The 19,531-nt window shown below is 44.7% G+C and overlaps 1 protein-coding gene across 1 annotated transcript in view; it reads right to left on the bottom strand.

The window, feature by feature from the left end:
• RSPO3 (R-spondin 3) overlaps positions 1 to 15,351 on the bottom strand; it is an 84,027-nt gene extending 68,676 nt beyond the window's left edge. Inside the window, exon 1 of the mRNA XM_036413636.2 lies at positions 15,115 to 15,351. Within this exon, the coding sequence (XP_036269529.1) occupies positions 15,115 to 15,211 (97 nt within the window). The 5' untranslated portion in view covers positions 15,212 to 15,351. The remainder of the gene's footprint in view (positions 1 to 15,114) is intronic.
• Between the last annotated feature and the right edge of the window lie 4,180 nt (positions 15,352 to 19,531).

Genomic DNA, 19,531 nt, shown 5'->3' with positions numbered 1-19,531 from the left:
CATGGTCCTCAAGGTGCTCAGGGTACAGAAATAACTTGTTCCTTGCCTGAGCTGCGGGGGGAGGAGGGAGAGGGGAAGAGTCCAGCCTGCAGGAGTGGGAAAGGAGAGGGCTGAAATCTGCCGAGATAAAGGCAACAGTGTTTTAGAAGTTAACTGGGCTATCTGTGTGTTTGTTTTTTCTTCGGAAGATTCTAAAATTACCACTGTTCAATTCGTCTGCTTAGCGGTTTAGAATTTGGGGAGCAGATGAGGAAGTGAGTTTGGGCTAGGAAGGGTGGAGAAAATATCCTGCACTGGAAAATCTTGGCAATTTTCATTTGAAATGTGTTATTTGATGAATGATAGCACTTCTGCCCCACAGCCAGTGATTTAAGTCGTTTGGTTAAAAAGCATTACATAAAGTTTCCTGGGATTGTAAACTCTCCATGTAGAGTGTGGGCAATATATTAAATTCAGGGGCAAATCGTTTACAATGAATTCCTGCAATGTGAGATGCCCGTGTGGGTGCTGAAAATGATAGCAGCGACCTAAAATGGTTTGGAGCGCCTGAAACCCCCCTTTGTTCTCTCAGACATTAAATATGGAGGTATGGGCATGCAAATTCATGTGAAAACACACATGAATCAGGGTCCTGGGCTCAGAGCTGAATGGACGACACATGCTATTGACTGTGCTCGGGTCCAGGAAGCATCCACATGGCCCTGCGGCAAGCCTGCCCGGCTTCCAAGGGAATCCACTGATCCGCATTAAAAGGTTGGATCTAGCCAAGCCGCTGGATCTCAATGGCTGAGCATTGACCCAGGAACCAAGAGGCCAACGGTTCGACTCCAGGTCAGGGCAAGTACCAAGGTTGTGGGCTCTATCCCCTGTGAGGGGTGTTCAGGAGGTAGCTGATTAACGATGCTTCTATTGATGTTTCTATCTCTCTAGCCCTCTCCCTTCTCTCTCTCAAAAAAAAATCGTAAAAACATTTTTTTTTAAATGGTTGGATCTATGCCCTAACCAGTTGGCTCAGTAGATACAGCATCAGCCTGTGGACTAAAGAATTCCTGGTTTGATCCTGGTCAAGTTTTGTTGTGTACTTTTGTTGTGGGCACATCCTCAGTGGGGGTGTGTGTGTAGGAGGCAGCTCATTGGTGTTGTTTCTAATTCTCTATTTCTCTCCCTTCCTCTCCGTAAAAAAAAAAAAATCAATAAATAAAAAATCAATAAAATATATTTTAAAAATACATTTTAAAAAGGTTGAATCTACTTCAAGCTCTGGACAAACTGGGATGTTGGATGGATGTCTTGGAAATGTGCTATAAGAAAGAGAGACTATCTCTTTAAATTATGTTAGTCTTTGTGGAGGGGGCTGAGCTACCGTTCTGAAGATGGCATGAAATGAGTGGGTGAATTGAGGACAGAGGAGCAGATGATACCACCTTTGGGCTTAATTATTGTTACCAAAAAGTAGTGAGGTCCTTTTAGACTTAGATCAACAAACTGGTCATAACATGGAAAGCAAGACTGAATTCTGTAAGAAACAAATATTCAGCTGCTCACTTATGTGCTCTTTTAGTTGTGGCCAAGCAGCATTTGCTTATATTTTTTGTATTTCAAGGCAGAAGCTACATGCCACCAAAAGGTAGTGAAATAAGTGAACACAGGTAACATCTTCTGCTACATTTCCAAAAATTAGGATTCTTCTATTCTTAGATTATCTCATGGTCAAATTCAAGACCAAAGAAAATCAAACATTTCCATTAGATTGGTAATATATTGATAGCAGGCCATTATAATTTTTTGGTGCACACAAGGTCAGGGTTTATTTGCCAGTATTACCTGGAGATTGTGTTGCTGGAGAAAGCTGGCCAGAAAGTGAATCTCTGCCTGCTTGGCAGTGGATTTAAAATAAGCAGTATCACCTATCCACATGCTTAGAAAGAGCTAAGACAATAGTCTAAGGCAGTGGTTTTCAACCTTTTCACCTCATGGCATACAGAAACTAATTATTGAAATTCTGTAGCACACCAAATATATATATTTGTCAGTGTAATAAATAAAAAAGTAGGCGTTATTTTTATTCACTTACATCAGATGGCTATTGTTGTGTTGGCTGCTGTAATTTTTTAAATTTGACAATGTAAGGGAAAAGAGGTCAATGCCCCTGACTAAATAAACAGTCAGGTATTGCAGGTTTTAAAAATTCTTGTGGCACACCAGTATGCCTCTTGCAGCACACTGGTTGAAAAATCGCTGGGCTAAGGTCATAGGAGTACTGAAATATGCTGAAGTCATCCTGAGTCATGAAGGAATGTGAAACTTACCACATTAACAATATGATCAGTGGGAGATCTGTGTCTTTGCTCCATTAAAAAGCCATCACATGAGGTGACAGTCTCTATTTTGGGTATCTGAAGAAATGGCAATCTTTCACTTAGGTCAGTGGTCGGCAAACTCATTAGTCAACAAAGCCAAATATCAAAAGTACAACGATTGAAATTTCTTTTGAGAGTCGAATTTTTTAAACTTAAACTTCTTCTAACGCCACTTCTTCAAAATAGACTCGCCCAGGCTGCGGTATTTTGTGGAATAGTCACACTCAAGGGGTCAAAGAGCCACATGTGGCTTGAGAGCCGCAGTTTGCCGACCATGGACTTAGGTTATTAAATGTATTTATGCTAACTTAATATTTGCCTGTAAAATGGTTTAAAATTAGAGCATTGCTTAGTTATTGATCATTCCTACTTAGATACTTATGCTACCATGTTTCAGCATGGTATTCTTTTCAGTTCAAGAAATCCTAAGTTTGTTGTTGGTCTTTTCCTAGCTCTAGAGGCTTTAGAACTCCAGTCCTGGTGTATTATACTACTATTTTCTTATTTCCAAGGGTTAATATGGTAGTACTATACGTACATTGACCTTAGGATGTTTATAAGAGTCCCTCCCCTTCCCTTCCCTTTCCATCCTAATCAGACACCTCTTTTACAAAGACAACTAAATTCCTTAAGTTCTTTTTATCTACTCAGGAAGGGAGGGGGAGAACTTGGAATGAGGACAGCAGGACTTCTGTACGTGTATGTTTGTATTCATGCAGACAAACAAGGTGGTTTATATGGTGATGGTGACATGAACTGTGTACAGATACCAGTGGCGTATTTCCATCTTTTGCATGCTTAGGGTGAATAACTTATTGAGAGGGGGGAAAAAATTGGTGGAAAGCATTGTTTTCTGGTGGATTTTCTGCTCTTTATAACTCATGATTGTTCCCAATCCCCAGGGACAAGTAACTAGGTCTGACCATGTAGCAATGGCTCAAGTGTGCTGTGATGACCCTCCTCCCAAGGAGCCTGGCTTTCTTCAATCTAATTACTTTTGGCAAGTGTGGTTATTGGGATTTGGCCTAGTGACTCACTAGAACCCAAATTCTCCCAACAAGCCCCCTTAACTAGCAAAATTAAGTTTGACAGGAAGCCTAGACTTCCACCTCACTATCCATGGAGCTTTCTCTGGTTTGTGACAAGGTTTGAAAATCCTTCCTGGACTAGGAAAAAATAATAAACAAGATTTAATGAAGATAACCACCCAATGAAGAGCACATTAGGAGAGAAAAAAAAAGTCAGTAAGTTCGTGAATAAACAACCTACTACAAAACTTAACCCATTAAGATAGAGTTAAAACTATGTTATTTATAGTAGTTTTACAATCACCAGTACTCAATCTAAAGTTGGTCAGGGATTGTAGAAACTATTAAAAAAAAAAATGGGATGTTTATTTATTACTAGAGGCCCAATGCACAAAATTTGTGCAAGGGACTAGGCCCTTGCAGCCCCGGCTTCATCGGGAAGGTCATCTGGACAGTTGCTCTGCTGTTCGGCCATTTGGATTAATTAGCATATTATGCTTTCATTATTCTAGATTAGGCATTTTCCTAACCATTACATTTTCCTAAAAACAAAGAGGACTCTAGGGTACAATTCCAGCCAGCAGGTAAGACATAAAAACATTTGCTTATTAAGTAGCTTTGAGAACACTTTTTGGTATGGCTGATGCCCCATCTTTTATCCTACTTACTGCCTCACTCACCCATGGTACATAGAGTTCAGCAGCAAGCACACGCAGCCCTGATTGCACCTCCCCCAGCAGCTGATTCTTACTCAATGAGTCCATATATGTTCAACTCACTATCGTGCCCTTTGGTGTGCCTTACCTCTCTCTTTTCTTAGACTCTTTGGCTAAGACAATTCTCTATCAGCTGGTCTTGTCTGCACTAGTCGGTGTCACAAATTTAACATTACTCTATTGGTAAACAACATGGGACTATCTAACTGCTTTATATTTTTAACTATTACCTGATCAAATGGCATATATCTCATTTCTTATCACTCTACACACAGGCTTTTTCATCTACCGAACCCTCATGAACGGGCACTGTTTTCAACAGTTGCTCAGCAGTGATAGCTATTCTCAAATTAAGGATCCAACAGGACTATTTTTGAAAATATATATGTCCAGGCCCCAGCCCCAGAGCTTGCTCCATTTGGTTGAGGGTATAGTCTGGCATTGATTTGCTTTTTTTTTTTTTTTTTTTTTTTTTTTAAAGATCCCCAGGTGATTTTCATTTGAAATCAGGATTGAAAATTACTGTACAAAGGCCTATAAAACAAAAATTCAGAGTGGAGGTTACTGTTAATGCTCATGGTAAACGTAATATAAATAACAGATTTTATGAAGCACCATAAAGATAACTTTTCTGGATAACAAAAACTAGCCAGTGAAATATCTATTGTGGTTGTAAATTACATAGACAGATTTTGATATTTAACTGCAAAATTATAGGCTGTACCCACATCCTCATGCCTAAGTTAATCTTATCTTGGACATCCACACCATAGATGGGAAGAATAATCTTAGAGCATTTCATATAAATTGTGCTAGCCTATTGTCCTAATGGGAAAAAAAAAATCAGCAACTTTTTAAGTTTAAAATCATTAATAGTGTAGGTTTCAAGAAAGAGAGGAAAGGATAAAGAAAAGAAAGAGCTATGGGAGAGAATACCAGAATACCAGAAGCAAACTTTATAGTAAATGTTTGAAAAAATGTGTGGCTTGTTAAATGAGGAGGAAGAAATAATGAGCAAAGGGCGAGTAAGGGAAAGAAAAAGGTGAGGTTTGAGAAAATGCTTCCCTACCAATCCCAAGAGTTGAGGTGATGAGAAGAAATCTGGGGAGAACATAGGCTTTAGAGTCAACTGGGCTGGAATCCCAGGTCCACTGCATCTTCATTGACTGATCTGGAGCAACTAACATGGGACTACTGGCACCTTCCTTACAGGGTGAGTGTGAGGACTAAATGAGATAATATTTGCAAAAAACGTAAAGTTATGGGTCTGGCACTCACAGATAGTTAGAACACAGTAGCTATTTAATTAATAGCTATTATCACAGCACTCACTTCAAAAAGTAAATATAAATGTATTATATGCAGATAAATGTATCCTATATAGTAAAGAGGTCATGTGCAAATTGACCATCACACCTTCCCAAGATGGCTGCCTACAAGTAGTCCAGCCGGGGTAGGGGAGTTAGTGAGGGATGACCAAACAGCTGAACAAGCAGGCTGCCTGGTGCAACCAGGCCAGCAGAGGGGTTAGTGAGGGGTGACCAGACTGGTAGGGGGGGAGCAGTTAGGAGTGATCAGGCCAGCAGTGGAGGCCAGTTAGGGGCGGGCAGGCAGGCAGGTGAGCGATTAAGACCTAGCGGTCCAGGATTGTGAGAGGGATGTCTAACTGCAGGTTTAGGCCCAATCCCAGATTGGAGAGGATGCAAGCTGGGCTGAGGTGATTCCCTCCCACCCCCATCCCCATAAATTTCTTGTTCCGGGCCTCTGTAACAGTAGCTCTGAGAACTAGGAAGCATTTACACACACTTTGGCACAACATTTTGCTTTTTTCTTCTCAGAAAATGTGACTGATACTGCCTCTCCTTACATGAAAGCCTTTGTGGAGATGACTGGGCTCATATCTGTGAGGTCCTTTTGCATGAGTGGAGACACATAATAATATGAAACTAGCTGTTCTTTTTCTTACCAGCTTATCAAGCATATGTTAAGAAAACAGTGTTCTAAAACAAGCAGCTCACAAATTCTGTTATTTTATATTGTGTGGTGGTGGTTTGTATTATGTGGTTATAAAATGGGGGCTGCTTTACCACTTACTCTCAGGAATGTGCTTTGTATCGGGGTATAATTATAAATATGCTTACCAGCTAGTTTTCTGAGGACAATTTTTGGGAGTGAATATGGTGCATTGCATTATGGTGTATTCATCTGAGAAATAGGTTTTAAGGTAACTGAATCCAATCCCATGCTCACACCAAGGTCTGAGAAGAGAACTATGAGAATAGGCACACTAGGAAAAGTAACTTGCTTCTGATACAGAAGGTTCAAAGTGAATAGGGGAAGAAAGAGAGGGTGTGGCGTGGAGTGGTTATTAGGGCTGGACAATGACTCGGTGGGGATGTTGCAGTGGTAATCCACACGCTGTGTGTATGGACTGGATTCTTTCCAGTTTCATCCCATCCTGAGATTCTCTTATTTTAAGAGAGCGCACTTTGTAGAGAAATGTACTTGAACATAGAATTCCACTGGTTTTGAGTAGATGCTAGATCTAAATGGAATATTCTTTAAAAGCCATGTTTACATCTTTAAAAAAAAACACACATCTTTCTTTACCATAAAATTTTTCATGTTTCCTGTGATCTGTATCAAAGCCATATGATCTCACATTCGATGAGACTGCCATGTATGATCTTCAGTCCAAAGATTTGGCAAGTTTCAAATTGCAGCTCATGATATCGGGGACCATTCTCATATAATACAGAGACATAGGTGAAAGCGAGAAACCATAGGTGAGAATAATATATTGGACTCTTTAAAAAACAAACATACTAATCTAACAAATCGTATTTTGAAGCTACCAATAAAGCTGAGTCTCAATGTCAGCATTGCAAACGCTTTTCATAAACGAGGCATCATTTGATTTTGTCTCAAGCATTCAATTATATCCTTGATGTGAGCGACTCCAAAATATTTATCTTCAGCCCCTGACACTCTCTGAAACTTTAATTTGGAGTTACTAAATTTCAACTGGCCCTCAAGGAAGGTAAGTCAAAAGAAAAATAGGTTTCTTGCAAAATATGCTTTTCCTACCTTCCCCTCGATGGTTTGTCCATTCACACAGAACCGAATCTTTGTACTCCAAAGTTTAGTGCCAAATATGGTCCACTTCCTCTTTTCCCTTAATACCCAATTTGTTTCCAAGTCCTATGGATTTGGTCATAATATAAATTATGTGCTGTATATGCTGTCTTGCTCAATCAGTAACTGTCATAGCACAGTGCCTTACTACCCTAAACCTGGGCCATTTAATTGCCACTTTTATCCCAGCACAGGCCACTTCTTAAAGTCTGCCATGATAGGAAACTTCTAAAGCTTCTCTTCAGTTATGTTCCAAACCAGATCCCTATAACTGTGAGCCAAAGGACAAGATGGACCTGCTGAAGAAGAAGCACACCTCCTTCTTGGTGCTATGGCTAATGTCTTCAGGCACTAGAAATTGTGAAGGATGGGAAATATCATAATTAATTATGTACTTTAATCAATTACTTATTAACTAATGTTTATAAGATTAATATACTTATAATAAATGAATATTTTTATTTGCTTTCATTCTTAATCTTTATCTACTAAACTTAGTTGAATAAGACAGCTAAGTTTAGAAGGACTGTTTAACTCCTTAGTCTTGACTTATGCTTCTCATACCCAAAGACGAAAAGTTGAAGAGACTATAGGAATCACTTAGATCTACATTTAAAAAAATATAATTTGTATTGATTTCAGAGAGGAAGGGAGAGGGAGAGAGAGACAGAAACATCAATGGTGAGAAAGAGTCACTGATTGGCTGCCTCCTGCATGCCCCACACTGGGGATCTAGCCTGCAATTGAGGCATGTGCCCTGATTTGGAATTAAACTTGACCTCCTGACCTTCTGGTTCATAAGTCAATGCTCAACCACTGAACCACGCCAGCCGGGCCAGATATAAAATTTTAACCAGCCATCTCATTTCACAGACGAGGAACCTTGACTAGGTCATCCAGATGTTAGGAGCTGTGCTGGATCTAGAATCTGGTCTTCTACTTCTCAGTCTAGTTTTCCTAACATACACTGGGGACTCTCCTCAATGGTTCTTAGGTCTTAGTCTCTATCTTGAACTTGTGATGCTTGCTATTGATCAAATTCTTAAAGGTCAGATGGAACCTTAATAAGGTAGAGCTTTGAATACTTGATTAGATTCTTGCATGAGGTATAAAGGCAGTTAAAAGCTCTAAAAGATATATTTAATTGGATGATCATAGCCTTTAGTACCAGTTTTCTTTGAGAAAATTCCAGAAGAATGTTAGTGACAGCAGATGGTAACTTGGTTCTTTGTCAAGATTACAAATAAGGCAGAAATGCTCTCATCAGAGAAGAGGCACCTTAACTATATTTTTTAAAATAAAGTTTTGAAATGATTCAAATGTTTCACATGTAAAAAAGAATTCAGGTAATTTGTTTAAAAGTTTCATGTTGTTTAAACACATTTGGAGCATAAAATGAGATTACTTAGCACTCAATGGAACTGCGACAGTAAGCATTTTCGGTCCTGCCACAATTCCTGAGAGGGGAACATCCATTTCCCCCCCAGTATTGCCGGATGAGTACTTTAATCAGAATGCTAGCAGTATTCCTTAATGGGAAGGTTTGATGGGTAGAATTAAATAAATAGAAAAAATGGGAAGTATCTTTTACAGATATATATTTTATACTAAAGGCCTGGTGCATGAAATTTGCACAGGGGAGGGTTAAGGGAGGGGTCCCTCAGCCTAGCCTCCACCCTCACAATCTGGGACCACTGGCTCCTAACCACTGCTTCATTGCCCCTAACCACTTTGCCTTCCTGCCTTATCACCCCTAACCACTTGCCTGCCTGCCTGATCACTCCTAACCATTCTGCCTGCCTGCCTGATTGGTCCTAACCACTTGCCTGCCTGCCTAATTGCACCTAAGCTCTCTGCCTGCCTGTCTGATCGCCCCTAATCACTTGCCCGCCTGTTCTCCCCTAACCTTTCCATCTGCCTGCCTGATCTCCCTTAACTCCTCTACCTGCCTGCCTTATTGCTTCTAACCACTCGCCTGCCTGCCTGATTGCCCTTGACCACTCACCTGCTTGCCTGATCACCCTTAACTGCTCACCTGCCTGCCTGATCACCCCTAACTACCTCTGCCTCAGCCCCTCCCCCCTGTTCCCCACGCAGCTTTGTCTGGAAGGACATCCAGAATGACGTCTGGAAGGTTGTTCAGCTGTCCAGCCTAAGTAGCATATTATGCTTTTATTGTTATAGATTCTATATAATTTTGTTAAGGTAGAATTGCAAAGTGTTTCAAATTTACTAGGCTGTTCATAAGACGGTAAATTTTAAGATAAGCTGATAATTTTCAACCTTAAGAAAAAATTTTACAATTTTACATTATTTCTTAAAATCAAAAGCAAGGCAAAAAAAATAAAACTATGTAATTTATGATTTGACACTTTTTTAAATGGTCATTCTCAAAAGAATGTCAGGGTACAAGGCACTGTTAGAGAAGAAATAGTCCTAACCAAGTAAAACATATAATTTCAACACACTGTCTTGCATGATCCTTACCATGCTCTCAAACTGAATGATGTTTTTCTAACGGTAACCCAAGTTGATTCTTACATTTCATGAAACATAATACCCTCTCTGATGGCATTTCAAGAATTCACTACTTGGAAAAGGATTTTGGGGTGGGGGTAAATAGTAGGGAAGTGGGAAGAAAGGTTAGCACAATGTCCAAAATTAAGCATTTGAATAGAGATAAAGAGGGAAAAGATGACTGAGTAAATAATTATAAGTAGTATAGTTTTATTTTTGATAGTTCATTCTAATAACTGCAGAAGGATAAATGATTTTAACTCTAAATGGGGTCTGGCAACTTCACATAGTATTCTATCAACATTACATAGAATTAGAGCATTATTACATTAAAAAAGATTTAACCATTTATATTTTAGACTTTTAGTAGCAATTTAAAAAATATTTGCTCAGATTAATAGTCTAAAATGAGCCCAGCCAGCATTGCTCAATGGTTGAGCGTCAACCTCTGAACCAGGAGGTCAAGATTCAATTCCTGGTCAGGGCATACGCCTGGTTTCAGGCTTGATCCTAGTCCAGGTCATGCAAGAGGAAGCAGATTAATGATTTGCTCTCATCACTGATGTTTCCATCTCTCTCGCCCTTTACCTTCCTCTCTGAAATCAATAAAAATATATTTTAAAAAATAGTCTAAAGTGATCAGATGACTAATAAATTTGTTTTGTAGTAGTGTGGCAAGGGTCTCTCCATAATAACTTGAAAATCAACTTTTAACTACATGTTACAATTTCTATTCATAGCTTTCTGGGGACCTAATTTGTAGAATATTAAATGCCAAGGAAATATTTAATGGAAATGAGTTAGCAAAATTTACCTACTTACAAATTGAAATACTGTTCATATTTCATGCTTAAAGTAATATAGGCATGATGACATTAAATCCATTTCAACTCATTCTTATATTCTCAATTACTTTACATAGAATAACTTGGGACTAAAAAGACAATGTTTAAAAATTATCACCCTTAATATTCTTGGTAAAATCCTTCTGTTAAACTATTAAATAATTAAAATAATATAACAAAAGGATAGTTTAAGAAATAATTCTGATAATCTAATGATGATTAAATTAGAATTCACAAAAATAAGTCTTTTGCATATATTCAGATGTCATTACTAAGAGTTTGAATTTGTGATTCACACAGGTATCACATGATATGTTGTAAAATACACCTTCTCCACCAAATGTTACTCATGTCTCCATCTATTAAATTCCTCTTAACAACAAGATAGACTGTTAACAAGAGTAGACAGGTGAGAAAATGTATTGTAGCCAATATCCAAACCATACTTTCATTTAAAAGCAATATTACAAAATTCAAAACAAAATATTTTCCCATCTTATTGTTAACTTGTAATTTTCTAAGGTAGAGTGTAATCACCAAGGGTGCATTGGAAATCAAAGAATAGCTCAACATTTGAAAAAATGTCATGAGCAATATATTCCAGTGAACCAGTTTTTACTTTATGACCATTAAAAATATTCCCTTTGTATTATTTCTCCATTACTTAAAACACCTTTATGAAAGATTCACAAGTTTTAAAGATGTGCAATGGATACTTTGCAATTATTACGCATACAATGGATTTTCAAATCTTGCATTTATCTGAAATCTAAAAAATTAAAATCCAATTAATAAGTGGCATAAAAAAAAAGAATACTACAATGGCAACTGATGTTTCTAACAATAGTCTTCTGGCATAATATGATCTTACAACTACTTCTGAATAACTAAATAATATTATGTTATATTTAACAAGCTTCACTATTATTATCCGTTAGTTAATTCTTTGACATTGGTCATTAATGTATAATACATACAAATATCATTTCAAAAATTTCCAGTCAAGCAGAAGAGCATATTCTCCAAACACATTGGATAAATGACAGTCTAGAGACCATGAGATTACATAACATGCCTGACATGTTCTCTCACACATGAATCAGCATATCACATAAATAGCAGGAGACAAGTTTCACTAACTGTATAATTTTGTATAGGTTACTTTTGTATCTGCTTCTTGAGTCCATTCTCTATAAAATGGGAATACGAATGCCTGTCTCTTTAGATCAAGTGGCTATTTAGAAGCTCAAATAAATAATTCAAGTGGAGCAATAGTAAGCTATTGTGGTTATTGTCATGGCAAATTTGACTATTCATTTTACTAGAAGATAACCAGGAATTCAGACGCTAACTGTACTAAGTTGCAAAGGCTAAGTTGGAGAGATATTAAAAGTTGAGTTTCAGGTTCTGGATTTAGCACCCTAATGCTTACCTCTGAAGACATTGCTACCTGGGAATTTTTAAGTAACAATTGCATTTCATTTTTACCGTGAATAAATTCAATTTAGTCATCTCTGGGAAGTGGATATGAGTCCAAATAGGTAAGAAGGTTATTGTGTATTTATCAACCCATACTTCAATATATATTTTTAAAAGTATAAAAGTTCTGTGTGAAATGTTTCTTTTATAAGAGGAAAGAATAGCATTAATTTGCAACAACACGGAGAACATGGTCTAGCAGTTGTTTTAGGGAAGCAAATCCCTGACAGGACTTCATTTGCTATATCTGAGGATTAACCATGGTTCCTTAAACTTGACATCCAACCCTACAAATGAATATTTTTTTCGTGCAAGACACTCTACTAAAATAGTCAAAAGACCGTAAGTTCTTAGTTCCATTTTCTATCTCTCATATCTTAAGTTAAAAGTTTAAGAAAGTGAAGCAATTCAACTACAGGCTGGAAGGGACACTCAGATATTCACTGAAGTTGTCTCTTTGAAAAACTGGAGATCGCTTTCTAAAATCCCTTTGACTATGACCTTATTTTTCATTAAAGAAAACCTTCCCTAGCCCTTGAGAAGAAGTCTCAGTGTGTTTCTTTCAGAGATTTTTTAAAGAAGTGAATATGTGCACATGCAGTTTGGCCTTGAGTTTCTGGACATTTAATAAAGATCTCTCCTTCCTCTCCACCCCTTCCCCATTCTCCAAAAAAACAACAAAACAAAAAAAACAAAACAAAACAAAACAAAAAACAAAAACACCCAACTGCACCTGCCAAGAGAGCCTGGCGTGTCTCCTCGGAGGACGCAAGGGGTCGCCCCTCTCCCAGGATTGCACCAGCAAACCCAGCCGCCAAAGCAGACTGCAGTGAGAGGGAGCGGGATAGCCCCTGCTAACGGGCGCTCGCTCTCCCCGGGCCCCACTCCCACAGAATAACCGGAATTTCATCCCAGTTCCACCCACTCCCTCTCTCAGCCCCGCGACGCAACCAGAGGGCGCCTTTGACTTGGCCTGGACATGATCACGGCGGAGAAGCAGTTTGCCTTTTTGAACCCGCGATTCCTCCAGGGCCCCTCCCAGAGGGGCGCTATCCAGCAGCTCCCCGCAGCCTTGGGGGAGCCTCCCTGGGCAGCTGCCCGAGCGGCAGTCCTCGCTGAGGGAGGTGGGAGCGAATGCGCGGCCAACTTCCTTCCCCGTCTCTTCTTTCTCCCAACAACTGCAATCGGAAGACACTTGACAACCTGACATTCAGGTCCCTGTCCCCACCCAGCGAGGGTGCGGTTCCTGGCCCTGTGGGTCCTCAGTGGGGTGGGCGCAGGCTGCACGAGGGATAGCGCATAGGAGGCCGTGTTTGTGCTCGGTATGGATGGGCATCCGTCTTCCCAGGGATCTGTGGCTCAGACCCCCAGCCAGACTCCACCAGAAGAGGAGGCGAGGAGGGAGCGTGGAGAGGGCGGGGGTGGGGGTGGGGGTGAAGGCAGGCGCGAGCGCAATGCTTGAGTGAAAGGATGGCTGGAGGAGTTAGGACGAATATAAACCATCCAGGAGCCAAGAATAATAAATCGGATGCCCTGACACGTTTAGCTGAGGTCCTCCTGTCCCCTGCCACGCGATGCCAGAGGCAGCGAGGCCGGGCCGGAGCCCCTGGAGCGCTGGCCCGGCCACGTTTCTCAAAGGCCGTTTTCAGGTGAATCGAACCTTGTCTGCTGGAGGCCTGCGGCACAAAGGCAGCTTTCAGGGGACCCTCCCGTCCAGGGGCGAGGGCAGAGGCGAGCAGCAGTGGGGAAGCGATGACCAAATCCCCGTCCCACACAAGCCTGCGCTGTGTCCTGTGCGTGGGCCCCGCGCCTGTCCCCGGGAGCGAGGGGGCTCTCCACGCGGGACCGAGAGCCGCCCGATGTCTTTGCCTCCCACGCCCGGGAGGTCTGAGCGGCCAAGGCCAAAGCATCCCTCTGCGCCCCCAAGGGCTGCGGGCGGGGTCTCCCTCCCTCTCCCCAGCAGCTAGGGTAAGACCCCCACCCCCTCTGCTGCTCTCCAAGGGGCTGCCACCCCAGGCGCAGCAGTTAGAGTGGAGGCGCCGGGGTACCCACGAGCAGGGAGAGGCTACATTGTCAGGTCTGTCCCCTCCTCCCAGGAGGGCACCCCTGTCACACAGACCGACCTGGACCCAGGGTGCCCCGGGGTGCCCGTCTCATCCCAGCTAGGACACTGTCTAAAGAAGCGTTCACAAGCCACAGGAGGCAGGGCGAGAGCCGGCGAGGAGGCGAGCTTGACTCTTTAGGGGGCACCCCATCCGCCCTATGCGTCCGCCCGCTGGAAAGGGGACCCGCTCGAAAGAGTCTGAGATGGCAAACGCGTGCGCGTGTGACAGGCAAGGTTGGACTTGGACACCGGCTCCAAACGGCGGTGCTGAGGTCCCCACGGCCCCGGGATGGCGCTGCGAGCGGCTCCGGAGCGCGCGGACCCGCGGACCCCGCGCGCCTCCCCAGCCTCCCGCTCCCCGTGCGCCGCGTCCGCCCCCTCGCCCCCCGGCGGCCCTGCGGGCTCCCAGCAGCCGATCGCCACGGGATCGCTGCGGGATCGCTGCGGGATTGACACGGGGGAGCCCAGCGGGTCTCCCTCTTCACGCGAGGCGGCGGCGCGTGGTGACCCGGCGCCAGGCTGAGCGCACCGCCCCTCGCGTCTCCCAGGTGGCCGGGGGCATGCATCTCCGGGACTCGAAGTCCCCCATCCGAGTCCCGAAAGGAAAGCGGGGATCCCCAGAGCTAAGTCACACGAAAAGACCCAACTTTCCCGCCAACCTGAAGCTAACGGGCGCGGGAGACACCTTAGCGCCCGGGATGCCCGGCTCTGGCGCGCGCGCGCGGGTGCCGGGTCCCGGAGGGACGTGGAGGAGAGGGAGTGCGAGACGCCGTCCGTCCCGGAGCCTAACGGGGGACCCCCTTCGGAGGCGGGGGGCGCAGGGCCCGAGGGACAGCTGCTCGGAGTGCCCTCTCTGCACCCGGCCAAGCGCCCCGACAGGTGAACCCGGAGGGAGGCGGGGAGCCGACGCGTCCCAGACCCAGCACTTACTTCTCCGCTGGCGCCTTCCCCGGGAGGCGTTCTGGCTGCCGATGTATTCCATAAAGTTCACAATGATAAAAAACCAAGGGAGCAGTCGCAAGTGCATAGTAACCCAGTAATGTTTCCCTTCTTGTCCTCCGTGTCCTTTGGGTGGATAATGGTGCCGATTTTTTTTTTTTTTTTTTTTTTTTTTTAGAAATGTTATGTAGGTGTGAGGCGTGCAGGGGGAGAGAGAGAGAGAGAAGGCGAGAGCCAACCCCGAGCAGCGGACAGACTCCTGCGCTCAGATCCGATGGGCGTGCTGGGCTGGCAGACGGGAGCAGCGCCCGGGTCACCCGGGTGCAGAGGGAAACCGACTATTGTACTTTCAAATGGTCCGAGCCCCGAGCCGCCGCGGCTCCGCGAGGGTGGCTGTCGGCGCGGCGGGCGAGGAGGCTTCGGGCAGCAGCGGGCGGCCTCGCCGGGGCGGCCGCAGGTAGCATGGTGCGCGGCGGGGCGGCCGCGGGCGGGATCCGAGTGGGCGGACGGGCGAGCTGGCAAGCGGACGATCGGGCGGCCCCTGGGGCTCAGAGGCGGCGGAGGCAGAGGCGGAGGCCCCGGGAGCGTCGGGGAGCGAGCGCCGTGGGCACCGCGGCCATGGCCAAGGGGCGCTGGAGAGACCCCGAGCTGCTGCTGCTGCTGCTGCCGCTGCCTTTCGCGAGCAGGAGCCGCTCCAGTGGGGCTGGGCTGCCAGGAGAACCCGAGAGGGGAGGAGGGAGGGAAGAGGAGGGAGGGAGGGAGGGAGGGAGGGAAGGGATGGGAGGGAGGGAGGGAAAGACGGGGCGAGCGAAGGGGAGGGGGCATGGCTGCGGGGGGCGGGGGGAGCTCGGGGGCGGGGAAGGAAACTGCTGGAGCCACAACCCGGAGCGACCTCAATAACTTTCAATTTCCAGAGGGAAAGAGGGAGCTGGAAAAGTACCGGCGCTGCGCTTTGGCAGAGGCAGCGCGGGAAGAGGCGCCCAAGGGGTCCCGGGTCCGCGGCGGAGCATCTCTGGGCGCCGGGAAGGAGGCGGGGGAGCGGGAGCCGGGGAGCTGGGGAGGCGCTGCGGGCGTTAGCGGGGCCCCTCCGAAGGGCGGCTTTGGCGGGGAGAGGCGGCCCCGCGGCCCGGGAGGGTGGAGGGCGGAGGTCCAGAAGGCGAGGGACCCCCGCGCCCGGCTCCCGAGTCCCGCCGATCTCCGCGGCCCAGGCGGGGCGCACCCGGCTCTCCGGGGCTGAGCCTCCGCGTCCGGCCCCCGCGCCCCCAGCGCGGCGCGCAGGGACCCGGCTCCGGGCCGCTCGCCCCTGGACCTCTGGGCGCATGGCTGGAGGGTTTCTGGCTGCGGACAACTAACCGGTGTTTTGTTTGTTTGATTTTTGTTTTGTTGTGATAGTTGTTTTTAAAGCCTCTCCTCTGCGGCTTGCCTCCCTGTCTCTCGATAAAAGTAGCTGCAGTGAGGCGCAGGGCGGGTGGTCTGCGGGGAGCTCGGGGGCTGCGGGAGGTCACCGGATAGGACCCAGAGGTGTGTGCGCTCAGGATGATCCCTTTGGAAATTCAATGATGCTGCGGTTTTCTTCCACACGGAGCCCGGCCGCGCGGCCCTGGACGATCCCTCCTCCCCTCACGCAGTTGTCTCCTGGTCACTCGCCCTCGCTGGGCGCTCTCTCACCCTCACTCCCCCAATCTCAGGGAGAAGATCTGTTGTGCCTTTTGGTGTCTCATCTGGGGGACTGGGTATGACTTTTGGAAAGAGTTCTCCTGGAATTGGGGGAGGAGAAGAGGGTCTACTACTTCCTTCTGTTCCCAGCGGAGGTAGGGATCCCAAGACAGCGGAAAGCGAGGTTCCCGGGTGGCCCAGGGCGGGTGAGCCCAGGGCTAGCATTTTGGAGCAGAATACACCCTGGCTGTCATTAGTCAGCGGCAAGCTTCCCACCTCCTTTCTGCAGTAGCACCAGTGGATGAGCTTCCAGTAGTGACTGAAGAAGCATTTAGTTGCAAGTCACAAGCCCCAAAGGGATTTTAACGCAGACAGACCTGTCCTATGCATTGTAATGGAAGAGCTGCAGGATCACAGGTTTACACAGCCCCTAACGCCTGCTCAAGAGGTCACTGTAAAAAGATCCTTGATTCCTAGACACCTTGTTAATTTTTATGCCCAATAATTTAGGTTTAGAAATATAGCTGAAGCTTTGGAGGAAAGCGAGTGAGATTTGTATTCCTTTTTCTTTCCTCCACTGTCAGGGAGGAAAGTCCTGGATTGCCTTCAATTTACGTGTTGATACATGAGAGGAGAAAAACAAGATTATTGCCCCTATCCACCCCATTCTGCAAGCTTGCAATGCTTCACATTGTTGTATGTCTCTGAGGTCTTTAGTGGTTGTAGCTGTTAAACTTCCCAAACGTGAGGGCTGGAGAGATGAAATGGCCTGGATACAAAAGGAGAGAAGCATAAAATGAGTTCCCGCCAAGATGCTAAAAATTAGGGCCTTTCCATGCTGATTAATTAAATATAATTTCTTACTTGGCGCACTTGTATTGGAATTGCAAAGGTAGGAATAGTTTTCTTTAGGCTGTATTTTACGAGGAAGGCAACCACTACAACAATCCTATCAACATTATGATTTTTGGCTTACTTTTTAAGACATCCCATTTGGATATTTTTCTTTCTGGGGTGGAACTGCATTTTCTGTGCAACACACACACACACACACACACACACTCACAAGCACGCACACATTCTCCTTTTTTCTGTTGCATAATATCCACTTGCTAATGACAGAGTGTATCACTCAGAACCAGAAAAGTTACAAATAACAGGATGATTCCAGTAGTGATTCTCCATAAAAATTAGCTGCTTTATTTTCCTGAGCCGGTCACACTCAGCTTTGCCTTCCCTCTCCTTAATGCCGCAGATCCTGAATATCTGTACCATAAAATGTGGGGGATTTAAAGGCTGTGGGAGGCTCCCTTTGAAAAGGACTCCAGAGAAGGCCCTTCTAATCCAGAATACTTGAACCGGATGGGATGAGATTGCAAAAGGGATGTAAAAAAGCAATTTGGTGAACAACTTCAGGGAAATAAACACGAAGGAAAAGACACTTACTTCTCACTGCCTGTTGTGCAGACACATGTTAGCTTGGAAGAGAATGGGAATGGCAGTGTAAATAAATAAACAAGCGAAGTGAGAAAACTGTAGCTCTGGAGCCATCCCCGAAAAAGAAGCCCTAGATGCAGTGGGCAGGAAAAGCTTGTCAAGGAATAGTGCGGCTCCGAGGAAACATAAGGAAAACATTAAATAAACGGCGAGCGTACTCTTTCTCTCTTGACGCTATGCTTTAGAACTTTTTCCTGATCCATGTTAGCGTACTATTAAATGTGTGTTTACTTGCCTGGCTGAGTCTCACATTCCCTTAACTGTCCCAGCAGCTTATGGAAAGCATGCCCTGGTTTATTTTGTACAGCATAGTACCCCCTCCCATTTTTTATTTTTATTTTTATTTTTTAATCAAGAAAGCAGCACTCACAGAAGCCTGCGGCTGCCGATGATTTCCAGGGCCCAAGCCTAAAAAGCAAGTTAGAAACCATAGGCTCAGCATAGAAGTCAACATTGGCTTGTTATTTTTCTCCAGAAAACTCTCAAGTTGCACGGGGTTTTGGATGACCAGGAGTTTAAGAGATTCGAGCTGGAAGAATAGAATCGTTTTTTGGGACAATGATCATGGATTAAGCACATCCAGAGGAGGAGTCCGTGAAACTTCTTTCTCCTCCCCCACCTCCCCCACCAGGCAGTGAGGAACAGTGACAAGTTATTTTTGTCCTTTGCTGCAGTGGCACTCGAAGAAGAGAAAATGATTGTCATATTGCTGCATCCATACTGCAAAATGTGTCAGGGGGCGTGTGCTCCAGAAAGAGGGAGCAAGCCCCGCCGTTTGGAATGGGACAGAACTAGTAGTGATGAGAGATGTTTGGCAAAGTTTTGGCTGACATCAGTCATTATACCACAGAACTGACATGCAGATCCTGAAAAGGCTCCACTCTCTCCAGTTCCTCAGATCTGGAGGCATCTGAGTCAGTCAACCAGGGTGCTGCTGGCGGGGTCTGTGTGACTGAAGCAGAAGTCATCCCTGAAAGACAGAGCAGGCAGTGGTGTGTGAAAGCCATTGAACTCAGTAGAGGAAGGACAACTGCTATTTGTAGAGAGGGAAATCAAGGAGACAGAGTTATTTTTTATTTTATATATTTTTTAAGAAATTGTTTCCAAAGAGCTTTAAAATATATATATATATATATATATATATATATATATATATATATATATATATTATTGATTTTTTTTTCCAGAGAGGAAGAGAGAGGGATAGAGAGTTAGAAACATCAGTGGGAGAGAAACATCAATCAGCTGCCTCCTG

The sequence above is a fragment of the Pipistrellus kuhlii genome, unplaced genomic scaffold (genome assembly GCF_014108245.1).
Source record: "Pipistrellus kuhlii isolate mPipKuh1 unplaced genomic scaffold, mPipKuh1.p scaffold_m20_p_5, whole genome shotgun sequence".
Classification (NCBI taxonomy): domain Eukaryota; kingdom Metazoa; phylum Chordata; class Mammalia; order Chiroptera; family Vespertilionidae; genus Pipistrellus; species Pipistrellus kuhlii.
The sequence above is the reverse complement of the archived record's forward strand: the minus strand, read 5'-3'. Positions and strand labels throughout refer to the sequence as shown.